The 19693-nt window shown below is 46.7% G+C and overlaps 1 protein-coding gene across 4 annotated transcripts in view; it reads right to left on the reverse strand.

The window, feature by feature from the left end:
* Window positions 1-3489: 3489 nt before the first annotated feature.
* The window catches only part of Entpd6 (ectonucleoside triphosphate diphosphohydrolase 6), a 28580-nt gene continuing 12376 nt past the window's right edge, over window positions 3490-19693 (reverse strand). The window contains exons 3-15 of one of the 4 annotated variants that reach the window (XM_074074204.1): window positions 18508-18584; window positions 16357-16500; window positions 15620-15695; window positions 14900-14935; window positions 14287-14392; window positions 13911-14088; window positions 12905-12984; window positions 12020-12084; window positions 9621-9722; window positions 7945-8082; window positions 6042-6098; window positions 4868-4980; window positions 3490-3989 (exon numbers count right to left, since the gene is read on the reverse strand). In XM_074074204.1, coding sequence (XP_073930305.1) covers window positions 3951-3989; window positions 4868-4980; window positions 6042-6098; window positions 7945-8082; window positions 9621-9722; window positions 12020-12084; window positions 12905-12984; window positions 13911-14088; window positions 14287-14392; window positions 14900-14935; window positions 15620-15695; window positions 16357-16500; window positions 18508-18584 — 1211 coding nt within the window. In that variant the 3' untranslated portion in view covers window positions 3490-3950. Of the gene's footprint in view, window positions 4645-4867; window positions 4981-6041; window positions 6099-7944; window positions 8083-9620; window positions 9723-12019; window positions 12085-12904; window positions 12985-13910; window positions 14089-14286; window positions 14393-14899; window positions 14936-15619; window positions 15696-16356; window positions 16501-18507; window positions 18585-19693 lie in introns of those variants that run through there. The other 3 variants (XM_020184700.2, XM_020184702.2, XM_074074206.1) reach the window with 3 other exon arrangements.

A 19693-nucleotide genomic window follows, 5' to 3' on the forward strand; every position in this document is an offset into this window, starting at 1 on the left:
GAATGTGTTCCCCATAGTCCGTGCACTGGCAACCTAATTGTCAATGCAACAGTATTGGGAGGTAGGACCTACTAAAAGGTAATTGGGCCTTCTCATGAATGGACCAAGGTCAGTACCATGGAGTGGGTTGTTATGTGAGCTGGGTTCCTCTTGCTCTTTTGTATCATCTTCTGCCCTCACAAAGGCCCTCACTAGATGCTGGTGCCATGCTTTTGGACTTACCAGACAGCACAACCATGAGCCAAATAAATTTCTGTTCAGTTTAAATTACTCAGTCTCAGATATTCTGTTGTAGCAGCAGGCAACAGACTATGACCCCTTTTAAGGTGAATCCAAGAATCTTATGAATATGAAAAGACACTGGAAACACTGATCCTCACTCCTCCCTCTCTGCAGGATCCCTTCCCTGCATGCTGACAGGGAAGGGGCTCATTCTAGTGAAGAAGCATGAACAATGTTTCAGGACCTCTTTGTTAGTTAGACGGATACCTGAAAACAGCTTCTCTGTAACTTCCACCCACACATCTGAGCTCTGGCCTCTGGAGAAACACAAAACCCAGGTCTGGCAAGCCTTCAGATATACCACCCACATGAAAGCTTCTCTTTCCAGGATAATCAGCACCAACTGTTTCAAACATTCCTCATATGGTCTCCAAACAAGTCATATGAACACAGTTCTACCAGACACTGCACACCCAAGTATGGTTCTATTTTCCTCCCCAGGAGATTGTTATTGACACTGCTATGATCTGGCCTGCTTCTGAAAGTTCCTCATTTCACCCAAAATGGTATCACCACAGTATGAACATCACCTTTGCCTTCCAAAGACTGAGATAGTTGTAAAAATCAAATGAATGCTGAAATGATGTCCTTTTGCACCTGAGGGTATTCTATAGCTTAGACTTGGCATTCTTAAAGTAATGGAAAAAATAAAACCATAAAAAATCCACTTGGTGGTGCATACCTCTAGTCCCAGCACTCCAGAGAATGAGGCAGGAAGACTGGAGTTTGAGGCCAGCCTGGGCTACATAGCAAGGCCCTGTGTCAAAAAAACAAAAAACAAAAAAAACAAAACAAAACCCATTTGGTTAACTTTTCTTCTGTGGTACTGGAGATTGAACACAGGGCTTCACACACACTAGTCAAGTACTCTACCACTGAGCTAACCCCCAGTGAGGAAGCCTTTGTAATTATGACATAAAACCTGGAAATAAAATCAGATAAATTTGTATGAAAATGTAAGTTTGATCCATTATATATGCATTAAATGAAAATGTAAGTTTGATCCACTATATATGCATTAAATAAAAACATCATAAACATAGTAAAAAATTAAGGTACATTGTAAGCACAAATGGAAATGTCACAATAGAACCCCCTGAAACATATGCTAATAAAAATGTTTTTTTAAAAAAGTAGTAATGGAGTAGTCCCACTGTGATCTTTTATTGGGGGAGCATCTTTCCTGTTTTGTCTTTTCCAGCCTGTATCATGTGTTGGTCTCCAGATCCCTTCTCCAAGGTTTAACTCTGGGGAGTCTACCAGACAGAAGATAGCTTGGCTCTGGTTTTGTTGGTGCCCAAGGTTCCCCTTCCCATCTCTAGAGTTGGGGTTGCACCAACCACTTTCCAAAAGATAGAAGCCCCCATTTCTCTTTTTCCTTTCTTTCGTTTTGGTGGTACTAGGCTTTCTACTGGCTAGGCAAGTGCTTTACCACTTGAGCTACCCCCAGGCCTCTATCACAATGGGATAATTTGTTTAGCAAATAAAGATCTCCTAAAATCAGTAAGAAAACAGATATTTCATCGGAAAGGGACATGGTTAGCTCTTTAGACATACGAGATAGCACTCTGGTGGTGCAACTGGTTAGCATGTAGTACTTATAGACATACAAGATGAATTAGATAAATGTATTATTAAAACTACTAGCCATTATTTTCTTTTTTAACCAGTCAGAATGGCAAAGATCAAACTGCTGGTAATACCTGTGCTAGTGAGGGTGCAGGGAAGTCAGTATCAAACCTTAGAAGGAATCTTAGGTTGCTTAGATCCTTAGATCCAGCAAGTCAGGATGGCTCATGTGCATGGATGTGGGACTGGAAACAACCTGATTCCATGAGGTCCTGTCTTCTAGACATGGTAACACAGGTGGCTCAGCATGTAGACAATGTGTTTGAACTATTGTTCTAAGTGGAAACAGATGAGTATGGGGCACATAGGTAAGGGATGCGTGTGCCCCAAGCAGACCCCTCTGAGCACACAACCTCTAGGAGGGCACAAACTCTCAGAGTCTGTAGCTATTTTTAAAAAACAAGAGCCTACTTTATTATCACAAAAGACACTCAGAATGAAATGACTTGCATATTTTGCTTGGCCCAGAAATATTCCATGACTTATTTGGTGCTCTTTTGGTAAATGTCCAGTTGTTTACACTTTTTCAGAAGTGAGATCACTAACCTTTATTTAAATGGACCAAATCAATTTTCACTTTACCTTCATGTATCTTTGATATGTTGTCTCTGGAGTTCTTTAAATATTTAGACCATTAGATATTATGGAAGGAAAGGGGCAGGCTTGGACCCTGCCAAGGTGGGGCCATTGCAGTGTGGGGGAGAGGACTTTTTGTATGCCCTTCTCAGGAAAAACTTCCTGGATCTGATCCCAATGTGACTTTACTGGGGGAGCAAAGATGCTTTGTCTTTTCTAGTCTGTGTCATGTGTTGGCCTCCAGACCCCTTCCCCAAGGTTTACCTCTGGGGAGACCCCCCCCCAGGCAGAAAACAGTTGGCTCTGTTTTTTTTTTTTTTTTAAAGTTATTATTGTACTGGGAGTCTTGTTTTTATTTGTGCCCTGGGGCCTCCCTCCCACCTCTGGAGTTGAGGTTGTACAAACAACTCTCCACACAGAAGTCCCCCATTTACTTTTTCTTTTCTTTTCGTTCCCTCCTTCCCTTCCCTCCCCCTCCTTCCTTTCTTTTTGGTGGTAATGGGGTTTGAGCTCAGGGCCCTGAACCGAGCCACACCCCAGTCTGAAGTTCTCTTTTTCTGAATGGCCTGGAGGCTACATCCTGTCACCTCATCACAGTCAGGTTCTGAGATTACTCAGGGGGTGGGTTGGCCTGCAGTTCTCTCCTTTGCATGCAACCTCTTTGGGACTGTACCAGAACAGTCAGGTCTTTGCTGAGCACAGGCTGACGTGGCTCAGTGACTTACCATACACTGGAGGAGGTGATATGCCCAGAGCCTTCCATTCTGTGAGTTGCTGTCCCAGGAGGGGTGGAGCTCTACTCTTAACAGATTGCTGATAGACGGAGGTCCTGGCCAGACTGAGACAAGCCAGGCCTCTAGATGGTCTTTAAGTGTTGCTGAGCATTACACTACTACTTGTCATCCCATTTTTGGCAGGTTTTTAAGTATTAGTAGACGGGGATCTCAGCTGCTGGGGGGAATGAATGTTGGCTGCTCACAGAGAGGAACCAGAGAAGAGAAATCCTTGTAAACCTTTATTTGGGCAGAACACAGGAGGTTCAGCTTATTTCATATATGTGCATTCACTGAAAGAACAATGGGGAACTTGGGCACCAGGACCTAAACAATGATCGAGCAACACACACAGCCCAAGCCCAGGGAGGAGGGCAGGTCTGAGACAGCAAGAAAGCCACAAAAGCATGTTTCTGGGGTTGTGTCTTTGACCTGCCCTGCTAATCTGCAAATGGCTCACAGCAGTAATACATTCACTGGGACACAGGGTTGTGTCCAAAAAAGTGGCTCAGACATGGTTTCTACACAAGCTTTTGGCACTCACAAGACAGGTAGTACTCAGGCGGCACAATCATCAATGTTATAAGCAATCAAACCCAGCTCTGCTCACAATCACTGCAGAGCTGGGAACAATGGCTCTGGGAGTCTTCTCTGCCTTCTTCCTACTCAGTGCCTTCCCCATCAGTTAATTCAACAGAGCAGACTTCTGTGTGACTTTGTTGTCCATCCCTGAGGATGAGATGAACATGCTCAAGACCTGCTGTCCTGGAGACTGCACTGGCTCTTTCTTGGCTCCCCCCAGAGCAGCCAGGCCAACTTGTATAACTTCCCAGAACTCTCTGGGGAAGGTGGAGGCCTGTCTTGGGGAGGGAATAGCAGGGGCTGGGAGACAAAACAAGCTGCGTAACAGGGAGGCACGTAAAAGCAGTTACAACCCTGCAGACGGGGTGGGGGTGGGGGGACAGGGTCTGTGGGCTGGCCTCGAGTGTATGCCCTTGGCCCTGTCTGGCTCACTGTTTACCTGGAGGCAGGCAGACAGGAGGCCTGGGGCGGGGTCCATGTCCCCAGGCCCAGGCTTTGCCAAATGAGGCACAGCAGGACTGGACCAGTCAGCACTAGCCCCACTAGTTCCAGGCAAATCTGTGACAGGTACCACTGCAGGCAGCGGGAGGAGGTTCTCAATCAGCATGGTGACTCTTTAAGAATGGAATCATGTCCAGGATGGAGGGATCCATGGATATGGGAGCTGGAAATGCTGGCTGGGGTGAGAATTGAGGCTCCGCAGCTATGAGGGTGGACTCTTCTGTCTGTTGAGGGAGTCGATGTAATGGAAAATGGCCCCCAGAGCCCAACTGGTCTCGACATTGTCAATTTTCCGAGTCAGCTTGAAAACACAAACAGAGGGGCAGAGAGCACCATACCCGAAATGTGAAAAGCCAGGTGGCATCTATGGATGAAGGCAACCTGGTCAGGAGGCTGGAAGTGGCTCTAGGATGTTTATTGGAAGCCAGGGATGGGGTGGAGGATGAAACACCAACAATGGGGTCAGCAGTTGTAGGCACCCTACCCAATAAGTGGAATGGAACTCCCAACAGGTGAGTCCTTACTTTTAGCACTTTGTCCCTGGGGAAGCCAAGCTCCTGGAGCAGTGAGCTGATGTAGATGAGATCCATGCACGTGAAGGGGCTGGCTTGCGGCCGGGTCTCCAGGGTCCGACACACTGGGGAAAGACAACCAGCTCCCAGTCCCATTTCAGATAATTCCCTCCTTGGGGGAAGGGTGGGAGGTAGACCCTGGCTCTACCCACTTTGGTGTCCACCTAGTTCCTCACTCCTGATTTACAGTCAAAACTGCAGCTCTGAGTGGGAGGGTGATATCCAGAAGCAGGTTGCAAAGTTAATTCTAACCTCCACTAGGTTTGGACCCCAGGACCAAGAGGGACCTTCATTCCTTCACTTGGGGTCACAGTGGAAGACCACCATCTCTCAGGCCATGTCTGTACCCGTGACTCTAGATTCCTCTCCCGGGTACCAACCCACATAAAACCTGAGCTTTCCAGGTTATGAAAATAACCTCGAAGCCAGCTTAGAAAAATCTCATGCTCTTGAGAAAGAAGGTGAAATCAACCAAGATGCTGAAAGTCCAGGGAAGAAACTGGAAGTGACATGAGAGCATAAAGACACTTTTTCAGCAAGGGGTAGAGGCAGGAGAAGGGAAAACATTTTATGGAGAAATAAATGAAGTTTAATTCTTTTGATCTTCCAGTTGGGAATAGCAACCAAAAGAGCAGAATACAGAAACTTGCATGTTCACTCCCTAGTTTCTGGTGAGGGTGTGATGCAGAAGGGACTGGGCTGGGAGGGAGGGGAAGGGCCAAAGGGTGAGACACAGAAGGGCAACCCTTCATCCCTGCAGCACAAGCTTTGCTATGCAGGCCCCTGACTTTTTCAGGGTGGTGTCACCCCCCAAGACCTTGCTGACACATCCTGGGAAAACCACTCTTGGCGTTACTTAAGTAGCAAAAAAAAAAAAGAAACCAGGTTCTGCTCCTCAAGGTCCTATGAGGGAGGAGCTGGGACTGTGGCCTTTTGAAGCTGGGGACACTGAGGCCTTTCCTGTAGCCACTACCACGAAGGTGGACCTGGGGTGTGCATATGGTGTCCTCAGTGCACTTTGGACTCCACAGTTACACTCCTCTGGATGCCCATCTTCTAGCTGACAGAACCAGAAGCCAAGCCAGGAATTCCTGACCCTCACCCCAGCAAACACAGTGCCACTCACCATACTTGGCTGCTATCTCAAAGTCCCCGACAACCAGGCTGCCTCCCTTCTCAGCATCTGTGGGAAGAGACAGGCACCCAGTCTGTAGAAGCATCCCACAAGTATGTGATGCCACTGAGGCCCAAGGCTGGTACCTGGGGATCCCAGACCAGGAGATCCATGGTACCTTTTCTTGTAGATCCCTCTCCTTTGGTACCACGGAGCCACCCATACTGGTTGATGGTGGCTTTTTTATTTTTCCAGTGCTAGGGATCAAATCCAGGCCTTGTGCTTGCTGGGCAAACACTTAACCATGGAGCTACACACTAGCCCTTGACTGTGGTGTCAAGACGTGGTGTAGCTTGGGTAAGCAGGTACTCCCACAGGACATGGGGTCTTAAAAGCATCACCTTATCCCAATCCTGCAATATCCTCACCAGAGAAGCCTCATAGGAATTCTGGAACCCAAAGATTGAGCAAATTCTTAAAGCCAGAAAGAGTAGAAAAATAGAGGGAAATAAATGTTTCCTGAAACCCTAGAGTCTATTATTAATTTCTCCACTGGGAAGAACAAAGATCTGTAAAAGAGAAATGAGGAGTGGTCTTAGAACAGATGGATTAAAAAAAAAAAAAAAAGAACAGATGAGTAGCGCCTTCTTGGGGCTCTGCAGCCCCTGACTTTGGGTATTTGCTAAGTCAGCAAATATCACCATTAAGGGTATTCTGAGTTCTGAACACAGACCTACCCTGCTCTTTCAGTGCCAAACATGGCTACAATGGGCAGATGGAATAGCCCTGCATTTTCTCCTAAGGTCACCCCAGTGAAGATGGTGGCCTCCTGGCAAGGAGAGCCTGTAGTCAGTGATGTCAGTGAATACAGGATATAGTCCTTCTTTCTCAGACTACTCTGAAGAGGAAAGTCAGGCAAGAGTGCCAATATGAGGGGCCCCAAAGAGCCAGCCCAAAGGTGAGGCCCCTAGTAGATCGCCAGACTAATCCAGGGTGTAGTAGGCCCTGACATGGCAATGTTCACAGCCATGTATATAGTCTGGAGAGCTCTGATGTTGCCTTCCACCCCTGTCTGTCCACTCCTGTCAGGTTGGGGTCTACAGTTGGCCCTGGGACAGTACAGCCAGTATATATGTGGGAGGCCCACAGTCCCAGGGAGCTGGAACAATTACTTTATTTATTTATTTATTTATTTATTTATGGCTGGCACTAGGGTTTGAACTAAGGGCCTTACACTTGCTAGGCAGGCACTCTACCACTTGAGCTACTCCATCAGCACTGTTTGTATTGCTTTTTTTTTCCGAGATATGGTTTTGTGAACAACTTGCCTGGGGCTGGCTTCAAATCATGATCTTCCTTAGTATGAAAGTCACCAAATACCTGACTGGTGTTCATAATTTATTTCATTAAGAAAATTCTGATCTCTAGGCGTTAAGTAACTCTGTGACCCTCTTATGAGTGTACACACTGTCTGGCCACCAGCAGGCTCAGCAAACACTAACACCTTGCTCTGTCTGCCTCCTCTGCTCCTGGGTGAAGGATGAGCCAGAACAAGGCTGGGGAAGCATTCAGCCACTCCTTTATCATAGGCAGCTCTGAGCCAGAACCGCAGGGCCTGGCCAGAACCTGCTGCGGGCAGGCCTGAGGAGTGAAACATGAGTCAGGTCAGGGCAAGCTGTGCCTTCCAGCAGAAGTTCACACCAACAGCAAGTAACTGTCCATTTAAGTGAGTGACTTAAGGGACTAACTTAACTGTAGAAAGGGGCTTAGTAATTTAACTTCCAAAGATAAGCCCTCTCCACAGCCCTGTTCTCCTAAGCCTACTCCTGGTAACTGAGGGTGACTTAACTCCACCATTCACCGCCACAGGCGCTCTGCCTGTATCCCATCTGGCCCAGCCAGGCCTGGTCCTTACCTATGAGGCCCACACTGGCTGCAAGGTCATAGTAGTAGGAGAAAGCATAAAAGTCCACGTGATCCACCTCTTGTGTCCTGTGCACTTTATTTCGAAGAATTTCCGATACTCTGTGGGCGCACAGATCATAAAGGCTGGCTGCAGGGGCGGAAAGGAAAAGCACACAGCTAGCTAACAGTCAGTGACACCAGGGCACTGGACTTTGTGGCCCCTCAGACACCTTCCCCAGTGGTGTGAGGCCTGGACTTGGATAGCAGAGAAAAGAGCAGAGTGAGATGGGACCCAAGGTCCACACATCCCTAGCCCAAGTTGGAGGCTGCTCACGACACATGGCCAGAGCAACCCTTTATGAGCCAGGCCACTGTCAGTCCAGGTCAACAGGGAGAGAAGCCTCCAAGCACAGTGGCTGGAGAAAGTGCAGCTCCCAACTTTGAGGGGGAGGCCGCTGCACAATGATATAAAGTGATTGTCACTGGGCCTGTGCAGCCCTCCATACCCAGCTTTTTGGTGCTATCCACCTAAACTCACCCTCTGCTAGTCTGTGCTGAGCTTCACCTCAGCAGCCAGTTCAGCGGCCTGTACCTTTTCTATGTCACAGACCAGGAAACAGAAGCTCTGTGGGCCACTTGCCAAGCTTACACAGTAGAGGGAGAATGGCAACATAGTGACCCTAAAGTTAATGAACTTGAGATCAATCAACTGCCATGGACATCCATCAGGCACCTCAATGTTCCATGCCTCGATCTGCTTCAATCAGTCTCCCTGTCCTTCCTCCAGAGCCATGCCTTGCCCTTTGGAACTCATTTCCTCCCAATGTCCCTCATCATACCAGTCCCATTCTCTCCTTCTTGTTCTCTAAATAAAGCCGCTGCCTGGGGCCTTTGCTTCCCTGGCTTGGAGAACTGCTGCTTTAGATCTGGGCAGCTTTGGACTGAAGGTGTGGTTCAAGTGGTAGTAAGCACAGGACTCTGGATTCAAATCTTAGTACAATCTAGATCTGGGCAACTTGTTCTGGCTCTTTACATCTTGGCTCAAGTGTTATGCCACAGTCCTTTTTTGGCTGTCTTGGTCAGCACTGCAGTCTCCCTTCTCAGCATCCATCCCTGCCATTTCATTTTTTCTCAAAGCACTTTTTCCTGTGTTTCACTGCCTCACTCCTCCCACTGGAACCCAGCTATACTACCCTGCCGTGTGTCCCATGCCTGTGGTGAGTCCTGGCCTTCAGCATGTACACAGTGGATGGGTGAATCAGACTGACCTGCACAGTCACCAAAGGTGGACACACCTCATGCTGTGTGTCCAACCTGGGAACAATATTTCAATATTTCTTTTAGAAAAACCCAAAAGGCCCAGCCCAGATATGGCCATTTGTCTTGGGCTTGAAGTATTTAGGTTCTTCCTCACTCAAGACTTGTCAGGAAATTGGGCTCTGTGGAAAGAAGCATTCAGTGTCTGGCAAGGGAGATTTGTGCAGAGAGACCCTGAAGGAAGGAGGGAAGGAGTCAGCAGGCCCCAGGTCTTATAAAGACCTCCCAATCTCTGATAGGGTTCAAACCATCTGCATTTCCATGGCTAGTGTGGGCTTGTCTGTGCCAGAGGTATTTGGAAAAGCACAGAGGGTGGCAGGCTGCCACCTGGCTCTCATGGGCCCCTGAGGAACAACAAATACATCTTACCTGCCTTCTGTCCAGAAATTCTGTATGTGATTTCAGCATGCTCCCACTCTCCTTTAAACTCAGGAGGCAAACAAGGGCTGAGCAATTCCTTCCCATCCTTAGCTGAAATAAAGAGATAAGCATGAAAGGAAGAAAGCTGTGTCCTACTGTCAGATGGGGCCTCATGGAGCTGCAGAGAATGCTGCAGGTTGTTAACAAGGGCACTGGAGTGGCCAGTGTACCTGCCTAGTAGGGATGGCCATCAGCTGAAAGAAGAAAACCCTTCTCTATCATCCAGCGGTAGCAAACCACATCTGTCTTGGAAACACGTCTGCTGCCAGGACACGTAGCTCACATTGTTTGAGGACTATGGAGTTCTAGACACCTAGCACTCTATGAAGGAGGGAGGGAAGGTCATGACCCAACTTCACAGTCAAATGAGGCTATGAGTAACTGGCAGATTGGTGGCAGGGCCAGGACATGTGCAACCAGGTGTCACCATGCTAGATTGAATCTGTGATGCTCCATAACACAAAAACTGGGCTTACAACTAGCAAGGGAAGCTGGTGGCTGGTGTCCAAGGCTGCAGACTTTCTCAGACAGCAGACTGCTCTTCCCTGGAGAGGGCCTTTTTCCCTTCCCTGGATTTTAGTCTGGGTGAGAAGTGATGGTAAGTGACTACAGGGCAGTCTTCCTTTCTTGGAGCTGCCATGTAAGCAGTCCAGGCTACTCTGCTGGGGGTAAGGCCACCTGAAGGAAAGCTACTGCATGGAACATCAACACCAGCCATCCCTATGGCAACCACATGAGATCCTGAGATCCCAGTAAAGGCACTGCCTAGCCAAGCCCCAGGGAATCATGTACAATAATAAAATAATGGCTCCTTGCTGTTTTTCCTTTTTTTGTGGTGCTGGGGATGGAAGCCAGGGTCTCAACATTCTACCTCTGAGCCCCACCACCTGCTGTTTACCACTCTATCTGGGGGTGATCTGTTATGCACTGAAGACATGACACCTGCTGGTGACACCTGCTGCTACACTGAGCAGGAAGAGGATGGAGGAGGCCAGACCAAGACTCCAGAGCTAACCACTGAGGGGCAAAGAGTGCCTGCCTTCTTCTTGGCCAAAGAATACATATTCCTGGCTCTAGAGTGAAGACTGTAGGTGTTTCTGAGATGTGGACATATTTTTGGTTTACAATAAAGGGGATACCACTGTAAGGATACAGACCATGATTTAAAAGAGAGGACTGAAATAGAATGTGCATAGGAAAATGAAAATTCCAGTTGAACAACCAAGACTTTGAAGGATGCTGGGCTAGAAGTGTTGGCCAATGAAGGGTGCCCTATGCTGGGGAACACGCATGGGCTCTGGTCAGAGTGCATAAGGCCAACATGTCTGCATCAGGAAAGGCAGGTAGGCCCCCGCCCCTGAAGTGAGCTGCTGTGATCCCTAAGCTTTCCTAGGAGTGCATGCACACAGGTTCAAGGCCCATCGGAAGGAGCAGCTAGACCTTCTAATGACCTGACCAGACACCTGCTTCCTCCTAGATGTAAGGAAGAGATAAGGCAGTTTTTAAAATAATTTTTCATAGAGCAGAGATGATGGAGGGACCTTCTCACAAGCTGGAATCTCTGTTAAAGAGAGAAAAACTTCCCCTGATGGCAACAGCTGCATAATCACCAACTCATGGCCCCTCCTACACTGTCTGAAGAACCAGACTGTCTCTTCAAGCCCCTAAAAACAAGTCGCTATGGTTTGGATAAGTGTTCCCCCAAAGCCATGTGTTAAGGCTTCATTCTGACCTGTGGGTTGTGGTGGAACCTTTAGTAGGTAAAGCCTACTGGAAGGGAGTGAGGTCACTAAGGACATGTCCTTGAAGGAATAGTGGGACTGTGGCTCCCTCCTGTTTCTTTTTGCATCCCAGCTGCCATGAGGTGAGCAGTTTCCTCTGCCACATGCTACCACCATGATGTTCTACGTTATCACAGGCCCACAGGGAACAAAGTCAACGAACCAGGGACTGGAACTTCTGAAATCACAAACCAAAATGAACCTTTCCTTCTTCTAAGATGTTTGGCCCAGGTGTTCTGTCACAGTGACAGAAAGAAAGCTAATACACGAGTTGACTCCAGATATAGGTGATGGTTATATAGTTACTTGGGTTCCTAGAATCTGTTTCAGAAATGATTTCACTACTGTCTTAAAAAAAAATAGAATGTTCAGAGGTAGAACATATACTCCTTGTCCCCATTAGGATATCCTAGAAAAGATCTGGACACATCCCTGAAAGGTCATCAGCAGCCCTGCACCTTGGCTGGCTGGCCAGTGGCAGCTGGCCAAATAAGTGGAGGGGCAAGGGAGGCATGTTTCACTCCCACTGAGGGTGGGATAGAGCTTTGAGTAATGTGTTCCACTCACCAGGTTTCCCCTCCACACCGCCCAAGATTGCCAGTCGTGCCGACATCAGTCCCAGCCCCAGGTAGCTGTGGAGATAACACCGTGGTGAGTTGGCCTGCATGGGAAGACTCGATGCACACGTGCAACTGCCTGGGCCCAACATGAGTGGAAAAGGTGGGAGCTTGGGGCAGGCAGTAATGAGCTTTCCTGCTTCTTCTAGAAACTTCTTGCTGGGTTTAGAGCATTCAGCTAGATAATTCGCCAAAGAAAGGCCTATCATGAGTTCATATGGGAGCTGTGAACACTGTAGTATATGAGACACAGTCTACCCCAGTCTTTTTTTTTTTGAGGTACTGGGGCTTGAACTCCGGGCTTTCACCTTGAGCTACTCCACTACTCATATTTTTGTGAAGGGTTTTTTGAGATAAGTTCTCACAGAACAATTTGCCCAGGCTGGCTTCAAACTGCAATCCTCCTGATCTCTGCCTCCTGAGTAGCTAGGATTACAGGTGTGAGCCACTGGGGCCTAGCACTATCCCAATCTTTCAGGGCTCAAGAAGAATTTACTAAAGGTGGCAAGTGTCAAAAAGGTGGCTCAGAAAATTTCTGCACAGGAATCCTAGGCTCCTCTGTCTTTTGCAAGCCTCCTCCAAAACAGAAGAGGATAAGCACAAAATAGGATTGTAATTTTAACTACAGATTTTTTAAAAAATGAGGGAGGAGGAGTGAGGAGGAAAGGAAGCAAGGTAAGGAGGGCTCCCATGGAGTCACAGCACAGGGGATGCTGGGATCTGGTATTTATGCTGGAATCATCCCACTAGTAGACAGGAATTGGAGGCATACCAGGGCTGGTGCAATGCCATCTGAGCTGCCAGCCTTAGCCTTCCTCACCTCTGGAAAACCCACCTGTAGGAATAGAGCTTGTAGGTCCTGTTAAACATCTGCAGCGCGGTCAGGTGGCCGGGCGGGGAGGCCTGAAGGGTACCCTGGGGAGTAACATGATGGTTACTGCATTTCCTGTTGGTCTTTCCGGAAGACTGTCCCCTCCTCCCTCAAGTCATTTGGAAGAACAGGGACATTTAGATGGAGATAATTAAATGAGCTTTTCATTAAGTTCCTTGCTGTGAAACAGTAAGGAGCAAGCAATAAAGCATCCGGAATGTTCCTCCTTATGAGTACAATTTTACCCCATTTTTTTTCTTTTCTTTTGTGGCACTGGGGATTGAACCCAGAGCCTCATATATGCTAGGTAAGCACTATACCATTGAGCTACATTCCCAGTCCCTTTTTTTTTTATTTTGAGACAGGTCTTGCTAAATTACCCAGGCTGTCTTCAAATTTGTGATCTTCCTGCCTCAGGCTCCAGAGTACTGGGATTACAAGTTTGCACTACCACTCTCAGCACATTTTACCCATTCTGACAAGTACGGCCCAACCAGACAAATTAGAATAACAGTAAATTTAAGTGCTCTATTCCACTGAAAACAAAACAGTAATAAGAAAATGAGTGGGTGAGAAGGAAGCCATTAACTGACTGGAAGTGTTTTCATCTCCTTTAGAACACTTGTCTTGAAAAGGGCTGACTACAAACTATGCATTGTCTGTTCTTATTCCTTCCCTGAAACCCCACAGGGGGTGGGAGGCATCCACTTCATGTTCTCTGACCCAAAGGTTTCTGGTTATTACTAATTTATCACCCTACTACAGATCGAATATCTGTTTTGGTTTTGTTTTCCAGGCAGACCTAAAAGCCAAGTCAGGAGCGTTATCTGTGAGAGAACTCAGGTGTGTTGTCTTCCACATGCTAAAGGGCCTCCCCTGGGTGGCCACAGCTTCCTGGCCATGATGGGCAGTGCACCCTAGCAGCATCTGCCTTGTTACCCAGGACTCTAAGACAGGCAGGGCTGGTTACCTCGACCCGAGGAAGGAAGGTGATCTGAGTGGATCCTCCGCCCAAATCCAGCATGCCCACACTGCTCCTTCCCGGGGTTTTCAAACTGCCTAGATCACAGCGAGTAAAGACACAGCACTGTCGTATTAGGAAGCAGATGAGAACAGTAGGAAGTTCAAGAAAGGTCAAAAGCCAGGCCCTTTAGTGGAAAGAAAAACAAGATAAGGAAGTAGCTGCAACTATCTACAAATCTCTACTTAAAGGTGTATTAAGGGCAGAATCAATGGCTTTGATGTGAATAATGACAGGACAGGGTGACACTGAGTGCCAGGAAAGACACTAGAGCTGGTGTACATGCTGGGAGCAGGCCCTGACTCACCATCCAGGAGACACTGACCTTGATATGCTGACAGGAGCTGCAAGGTCCCCTTTGGTTCTGTCTGCACTCTGCTTCCCACAGACACCTCTCCTTAGCATGCTCCCCTTAGCATCTCTCCACTTTCCTAGAGGGCAAATCCTACTAGAAAACCTCCCTTGTCTTCATACACATACCAGACACACTGCTCTTTTTCATAATTCCAGAAAGGGACATGCCCAGAGAGCAATCTATGAGAATGTCTCCTCACTGTTTGTTTCCAAGACAGATGTTTCTGTCATAAGATGATCAGTACCCATCTCACACTGAACATCTGAAAACCTGTTTTCTCATTCACTCTCTCAGAAACAAACAACAAGATAGGGCCCGTGGTGAATGCTTCGCAGTCGTCAGGCAGCAGTTGTGCTGGGAGAAAAGCAGCCTGGGCAAAGAGGCCTCTGGAACACATATACCTCCAAGCTCATGGCTGCTGCTAAGTCAGGTGAACACTGCCACCCCACAGCCTACGTCTGGGCCAGCAGCACTGAAACCTGGGGGTTATGGAAATGAGGCTCCTGTACTCCAGGAAGCCCCAATAGGCTCTCTGCTGGGGAATGTGAACTGACACTACCTTTCCCATCAAGTGGACACGCACCTGTTAGGAAGTTGATGGTGATCCAGGCCGAGACGCCTGTAACAGAGGGGCACAGGCAACATTTTAATCACTTGAGATGGTCAGCATAAGGCCCAGTACTGCTATCCAATCCTTCCAAATTGTAGCGGGCAGAGAGAGCACTCCTCAGAACTCTCGGCCTTCAGACCATCCAGAGAGGATCACCGTGTATAAACGAAGGCAGAGGCTCTGCACTAGTCTAGAAGATACTACACTAAAACCTAGAACACTTTGTCAAATGCCATGTGTCCCTCTGGTGCTTCATCAGCTTCATCCTTTGGGAGAGACAGGAAGAGAACCCAATGTTCCCTCCACCCCCATGCAAACTCACTCTTCAGTTCATATGGAAACTTAGGGGTCCATGAGGAACCTTACGTGGCTGTCTTAGAATAAGCAATGTAACAGCAATGCTTTAAACATGGCAAGAATTAGAATTCTCTCTAAATGTTCTTAAAACTGAAAACATATTTTTAGAAACTTCATCTGCGCCCAGGTCAGAGTTGGTCAAGAGTAGTCTCTTAACACTGGCCCCCAAAGATCCTATGGGACACTCGAGTTGTGAATGTGACGATAACTCCAGTTATCTGTCAGCCCTGCAGTTGATCAAGGAGAGTGCTTCCAGGCCCCAAAGTCCCAACAGAAGCAGCAGCGTAGGGCCCATGTGTCCTATGTGGCAGTGCTGCGATGTGCTGTCCACTCTACCTTCGTCTGTTCCATTCATGATGGAAACACAGTCATCTCCTACCAGGAAAGGTGATGCTTTAAACACCTCTTTCACCTAAATGTAAAGAGAGACATTTCTTAGCTGGGTATGGTGGTGCATAACTGTAATGCCAGCACTCAGGAGGCAGAGACAGGAGGACCTCAAGTTCAAGGCCAGCCTACTTAGCAAGAGCTTCTCAAGATAAAACAAAACACCCTCCCCCAGTCTCCCCCCACAAAAGGGGGACCATAAGGTCTCTAGACCATAAAATCTGTAGTTTCTAGGTGCACCATGAGTTCAGCAGGCAGTGGCAGAACACCCAAAGCGCTACAGGTTCTGAGCAGCAAAGCTCACATTTTGTTTTACACTTCTCAAATCCTCTGGAAAAGGTTTTCCTCAGCTAACCATCCTCCGGGCTAGCTGAGGCACATGGTGCCCTGAAGGCCCTGGCTTAGCTGCCCTTGATTGGAAGATCTCTGGGAGAATGAATGGGCTGGATTGGGATGCTTCTATGTCCTGCCTGTTCAACACTGGCTGGAAGGTTAGGTTTATTTTGTTTTGTTGTTGTTTTGTTTTGTTTTTTGAGACAGGGTATGCCAGGCTGGACTTGAACTTGAGGTCCTCTTACCTAAGTCTCCTGAGTGCTGGAATTATAGGCATGTATCACCATGCATGGCAGGGTTAGTGTTTTTAGTATCATCAGTCAATCCCCAGAGGGGGAAATGGCTAAGCTCACCTTTTGCAGTAACTTCTGAGCCTTTTCTCCTGGTAATAGGCGCAAACCAGCTGTGGCCTTGAGGACCAGAGGTGTGGCCTTCCAGAAGTCAAATGGAATGTCTTGTTTCGCAACATCCAGCAGCTCTTGGATCCCCTGGGTGCTCTATGGACATTGTAAAAGCAAAGCAGGACTGTCATACCCAGCCCACAGGGTCACAGTGTTACGCCTGATCTTTTGGGTCTATAGTAAGCATAGTTTTTTTTCTAATTTTCAAAGTTAGCAGGAGACAGTGACTCAAGTGGTACTGGTGGTCTGTAGGGACATAGGGACCAGGAGAACATGGAGAAAGACCCTTGGTGCAGAATGTGGCCAGGTGAGGGCAGGTCAGAAGCCAGGGGGCTAGGCCACCCTTTACAGTAACTTCTGAGCCTTCTGAGTAACACCCATGCCCAGTCCCATTATCACCCCTCACTAGGCAACTGGGTTGTGACTCTTCTGGATGTCATGTGTGTGGAAACTAGTAAATTCCAGAGTTCCTTATAGAACTAAGTCCCATGACTAACTACACTGCAGAACCACATCACCTGCTAAAATGCTTGAAACCCCAAGATTAGACAAGGCTCTATGTCAGTGCAGGAGTGGACAACTCAGGAAAGAGTGGCTGGGTGTGTCAACAGATGCAGTGCCATGGGGGAAACTAGCAACATCTGTCCAAGAAGAAAACTCACATTACTTCCACCCAGAAATCCCATTCCATGAATTCACCTGAAGATGCCCTTGTATGTGGGGGTGATGAAGTAAATATTAGGTGGCAGAATGTACCATTCTATTGTATATGCAAAATAAAAGGATAGAGAAGACATATAAACTGCTCATGGGCACATACACTGGCTTTGAAGGCTACATGAGAAATAGGAGTGTGGTTCTGGAGGCAGCCTGGGGGTGGGGTCCTCACTGTCATCCTGGGTAGCTTGGACATTCGCTCCATTGATTGTGTGTTACTTACCCACAAGTAAGATTATAAAATCCCATGAGTTTATTCTAAAGATATCTGATTTAATCAGGTTTAATCATATAGCCACTCCTGAATCACTAATTTCCATTTGTTTTATAACCAAGCTACAGGAAAGAAAGGGTTGCACTAGATTGCCCAAAACTGTGACACAACTGCAGGCAAGGACAATGGGTTAGCTCACGATTTGAGATATGCTGGAACTGGGGTGAGGATGCTCACCATTGGATTTCAGTGGTATAGCACTTGTCTAGCATGTGAGTGGCCCTTTTGGTTTTATAATAGGCATAATTTCTAAAATCAGCAGGAGACAGTGACTCAAGTGGTACTGCAGTGTGTGGGGACCCAGGAATCAGGAGAATGTGAAGGGAGGTGCCTATAACCACAGGAAACTCACAATTCTATGAGTAACCATTTCACCAGTGCTTTGGGAGAAAACCAGGTGTTCTGTATTAGCACAATTGTAAGTATTAGGACTGCAGAAGTATAAATGCTACAAACTTATAGAAATCATTATTTGACAGTTTAATGAAATTTCTTTTATATTTATTTGGATTGCAGATTTCACATTATATATATTTTCTTATATTTATTTTGAAACTTTTTTTGTGGTGTTGGGGATGTAATGCAGGGCCTCTGGAAGCTAGGCAAGCACTTTACCAATGAGTCTCCCCCTTCCCCAGTCCTAGCACAATACATTTTTAACTTTAAAGTTTTGTTTCAGTAAATAAATGTATTATGGGGGTGAGATTGTAGATTAGTGGTAGAGTGCTTTACTTGATAGGAGGTCCCTGTGTTTAATACCCAGTGCCAAAAACATTATGCAAAATGCGTAAGAATAGTATATAAATTTTAATTAAGCCTCCAAACAATGCTTTCTGTAAGTTTACAACATTTGGGATTTTGAACTGCACCAAGTCTTCAGGACCCCAAATTGGGCCTACATGCTGGTGGGTGGGGCTGGGAGGCCTGGAGTAGATTGCACACTTCTTTCCACCTGACTGTCCTTGGTGGCACAGCAGGGTTCAGGGAGCACCAGCAAAGGTGCCTTCCTCTGAAAGATGGCCTACTGAATTCAAAGGAAGGGAAATGGCTTTAACAAATCACACGGTGAGGAGACATTTGAAGAACAAATTTAGACACGAAAGGGTGATTACCTTTTCAACATCGTCAGCATATGCAGAAAGTCCAGGTTTTAGTGCTTTGAAGGTTTCGTGGGTCAAGATGGGAGTTTCTACGGGAAAAATGTTTTTAAAACAATTTAACTATGAATATACATGATGTAAGAAAATATAACCGAGACTAGCCAGGCTTTTTAAGGGCAGATGTCAGAACAGATGGAGCAATTCCAGAGTGACGGGTCCCTTTGTTCTTTTTTGTCTAAATTCTGCCTCTATTTCAGCTGAACAAGATGAGTATGATACCTGATGTTTGAGCCAGAACTTTATTTAAAAATCAGCTTTGGGTTGGGATGTGGCTCAGTAATAGAGCACTTGCCTAGCATATATGAGATCCAGCAGTGTGTGTGTGTGTGTGTGTGTGTGTGTGTGTGTGTGTGTGCGCACAGACACAAACACAGGAAAAAAAATCAACTTGATTGAGGAGAACTTACTTACCAAAAACTACATCCATTTAAAATGTTATTTTAACATAGTTAATTCTTGCTGACTCAACAGGATGAATGATCCTAAACTGCAAATATGAAAATTACTTCCTTGATGTTTGGATGGTTGTATGACAGGTTCAACAGACTTAGCTTTTTTCTTCTTTTAAAGAAATTGAGTACTTTACATTTATAGGAGTAGGCTGGATTCCAGCAAGGAAAGTGTTGAGAAGCATCCTGTGGCCAAGCACGCTGATCCAAACCCAGAATGAAGACCCAGGAGGAAAAATTAGACCAGGAATGCAGGTAAAAAACTTTTACAAGAACTGTTTTCTAAAGACAAAACATTGGAATGTGGCTATTAAAGGATCACACACTGAACTGATCTCTCTCTCTCTCTTTTTTGGCAGTACTGGGGATTGAACCCAGGGGCTTAGGCTTGCTAGGCAAACACTCTCTGCCCATGCCCCCAGACCTTTGGTTTTTATTTTGTTTTTGAGACAGGGTCGGTTTTGAACTTGAGATCCTCCTGTCTCTGCCCCCGAATAGCTGGGATTATAGGTGTAGACCACCACTCCCTGATGATGTGATGTCTTAAACTTAGCTTCTTTTTAAAAATCTTGGTGCTGGACTGAAAACTGTTGAGCAATACAGGGTAGGGGGAGAAGGGTAAGGAATTGTAATAGAGTATACTATATAGGTAAAATACCAAGTAAAACCCTACTGAACAATGAATAGAC

This window comes from Castor canadensis, chromosome 5 (assembly GCF_047511655.1).
Source record: "Castor canadensis chromosome 5, mCasCan1.hap1v2, whole genome shotgun sequence".
NCBI classification, from domain to species: Eukaryota; Metazoa; Chordata; class Mammalia; order Rodentia; family Castoridae; genus Castor; species Castor canadensis.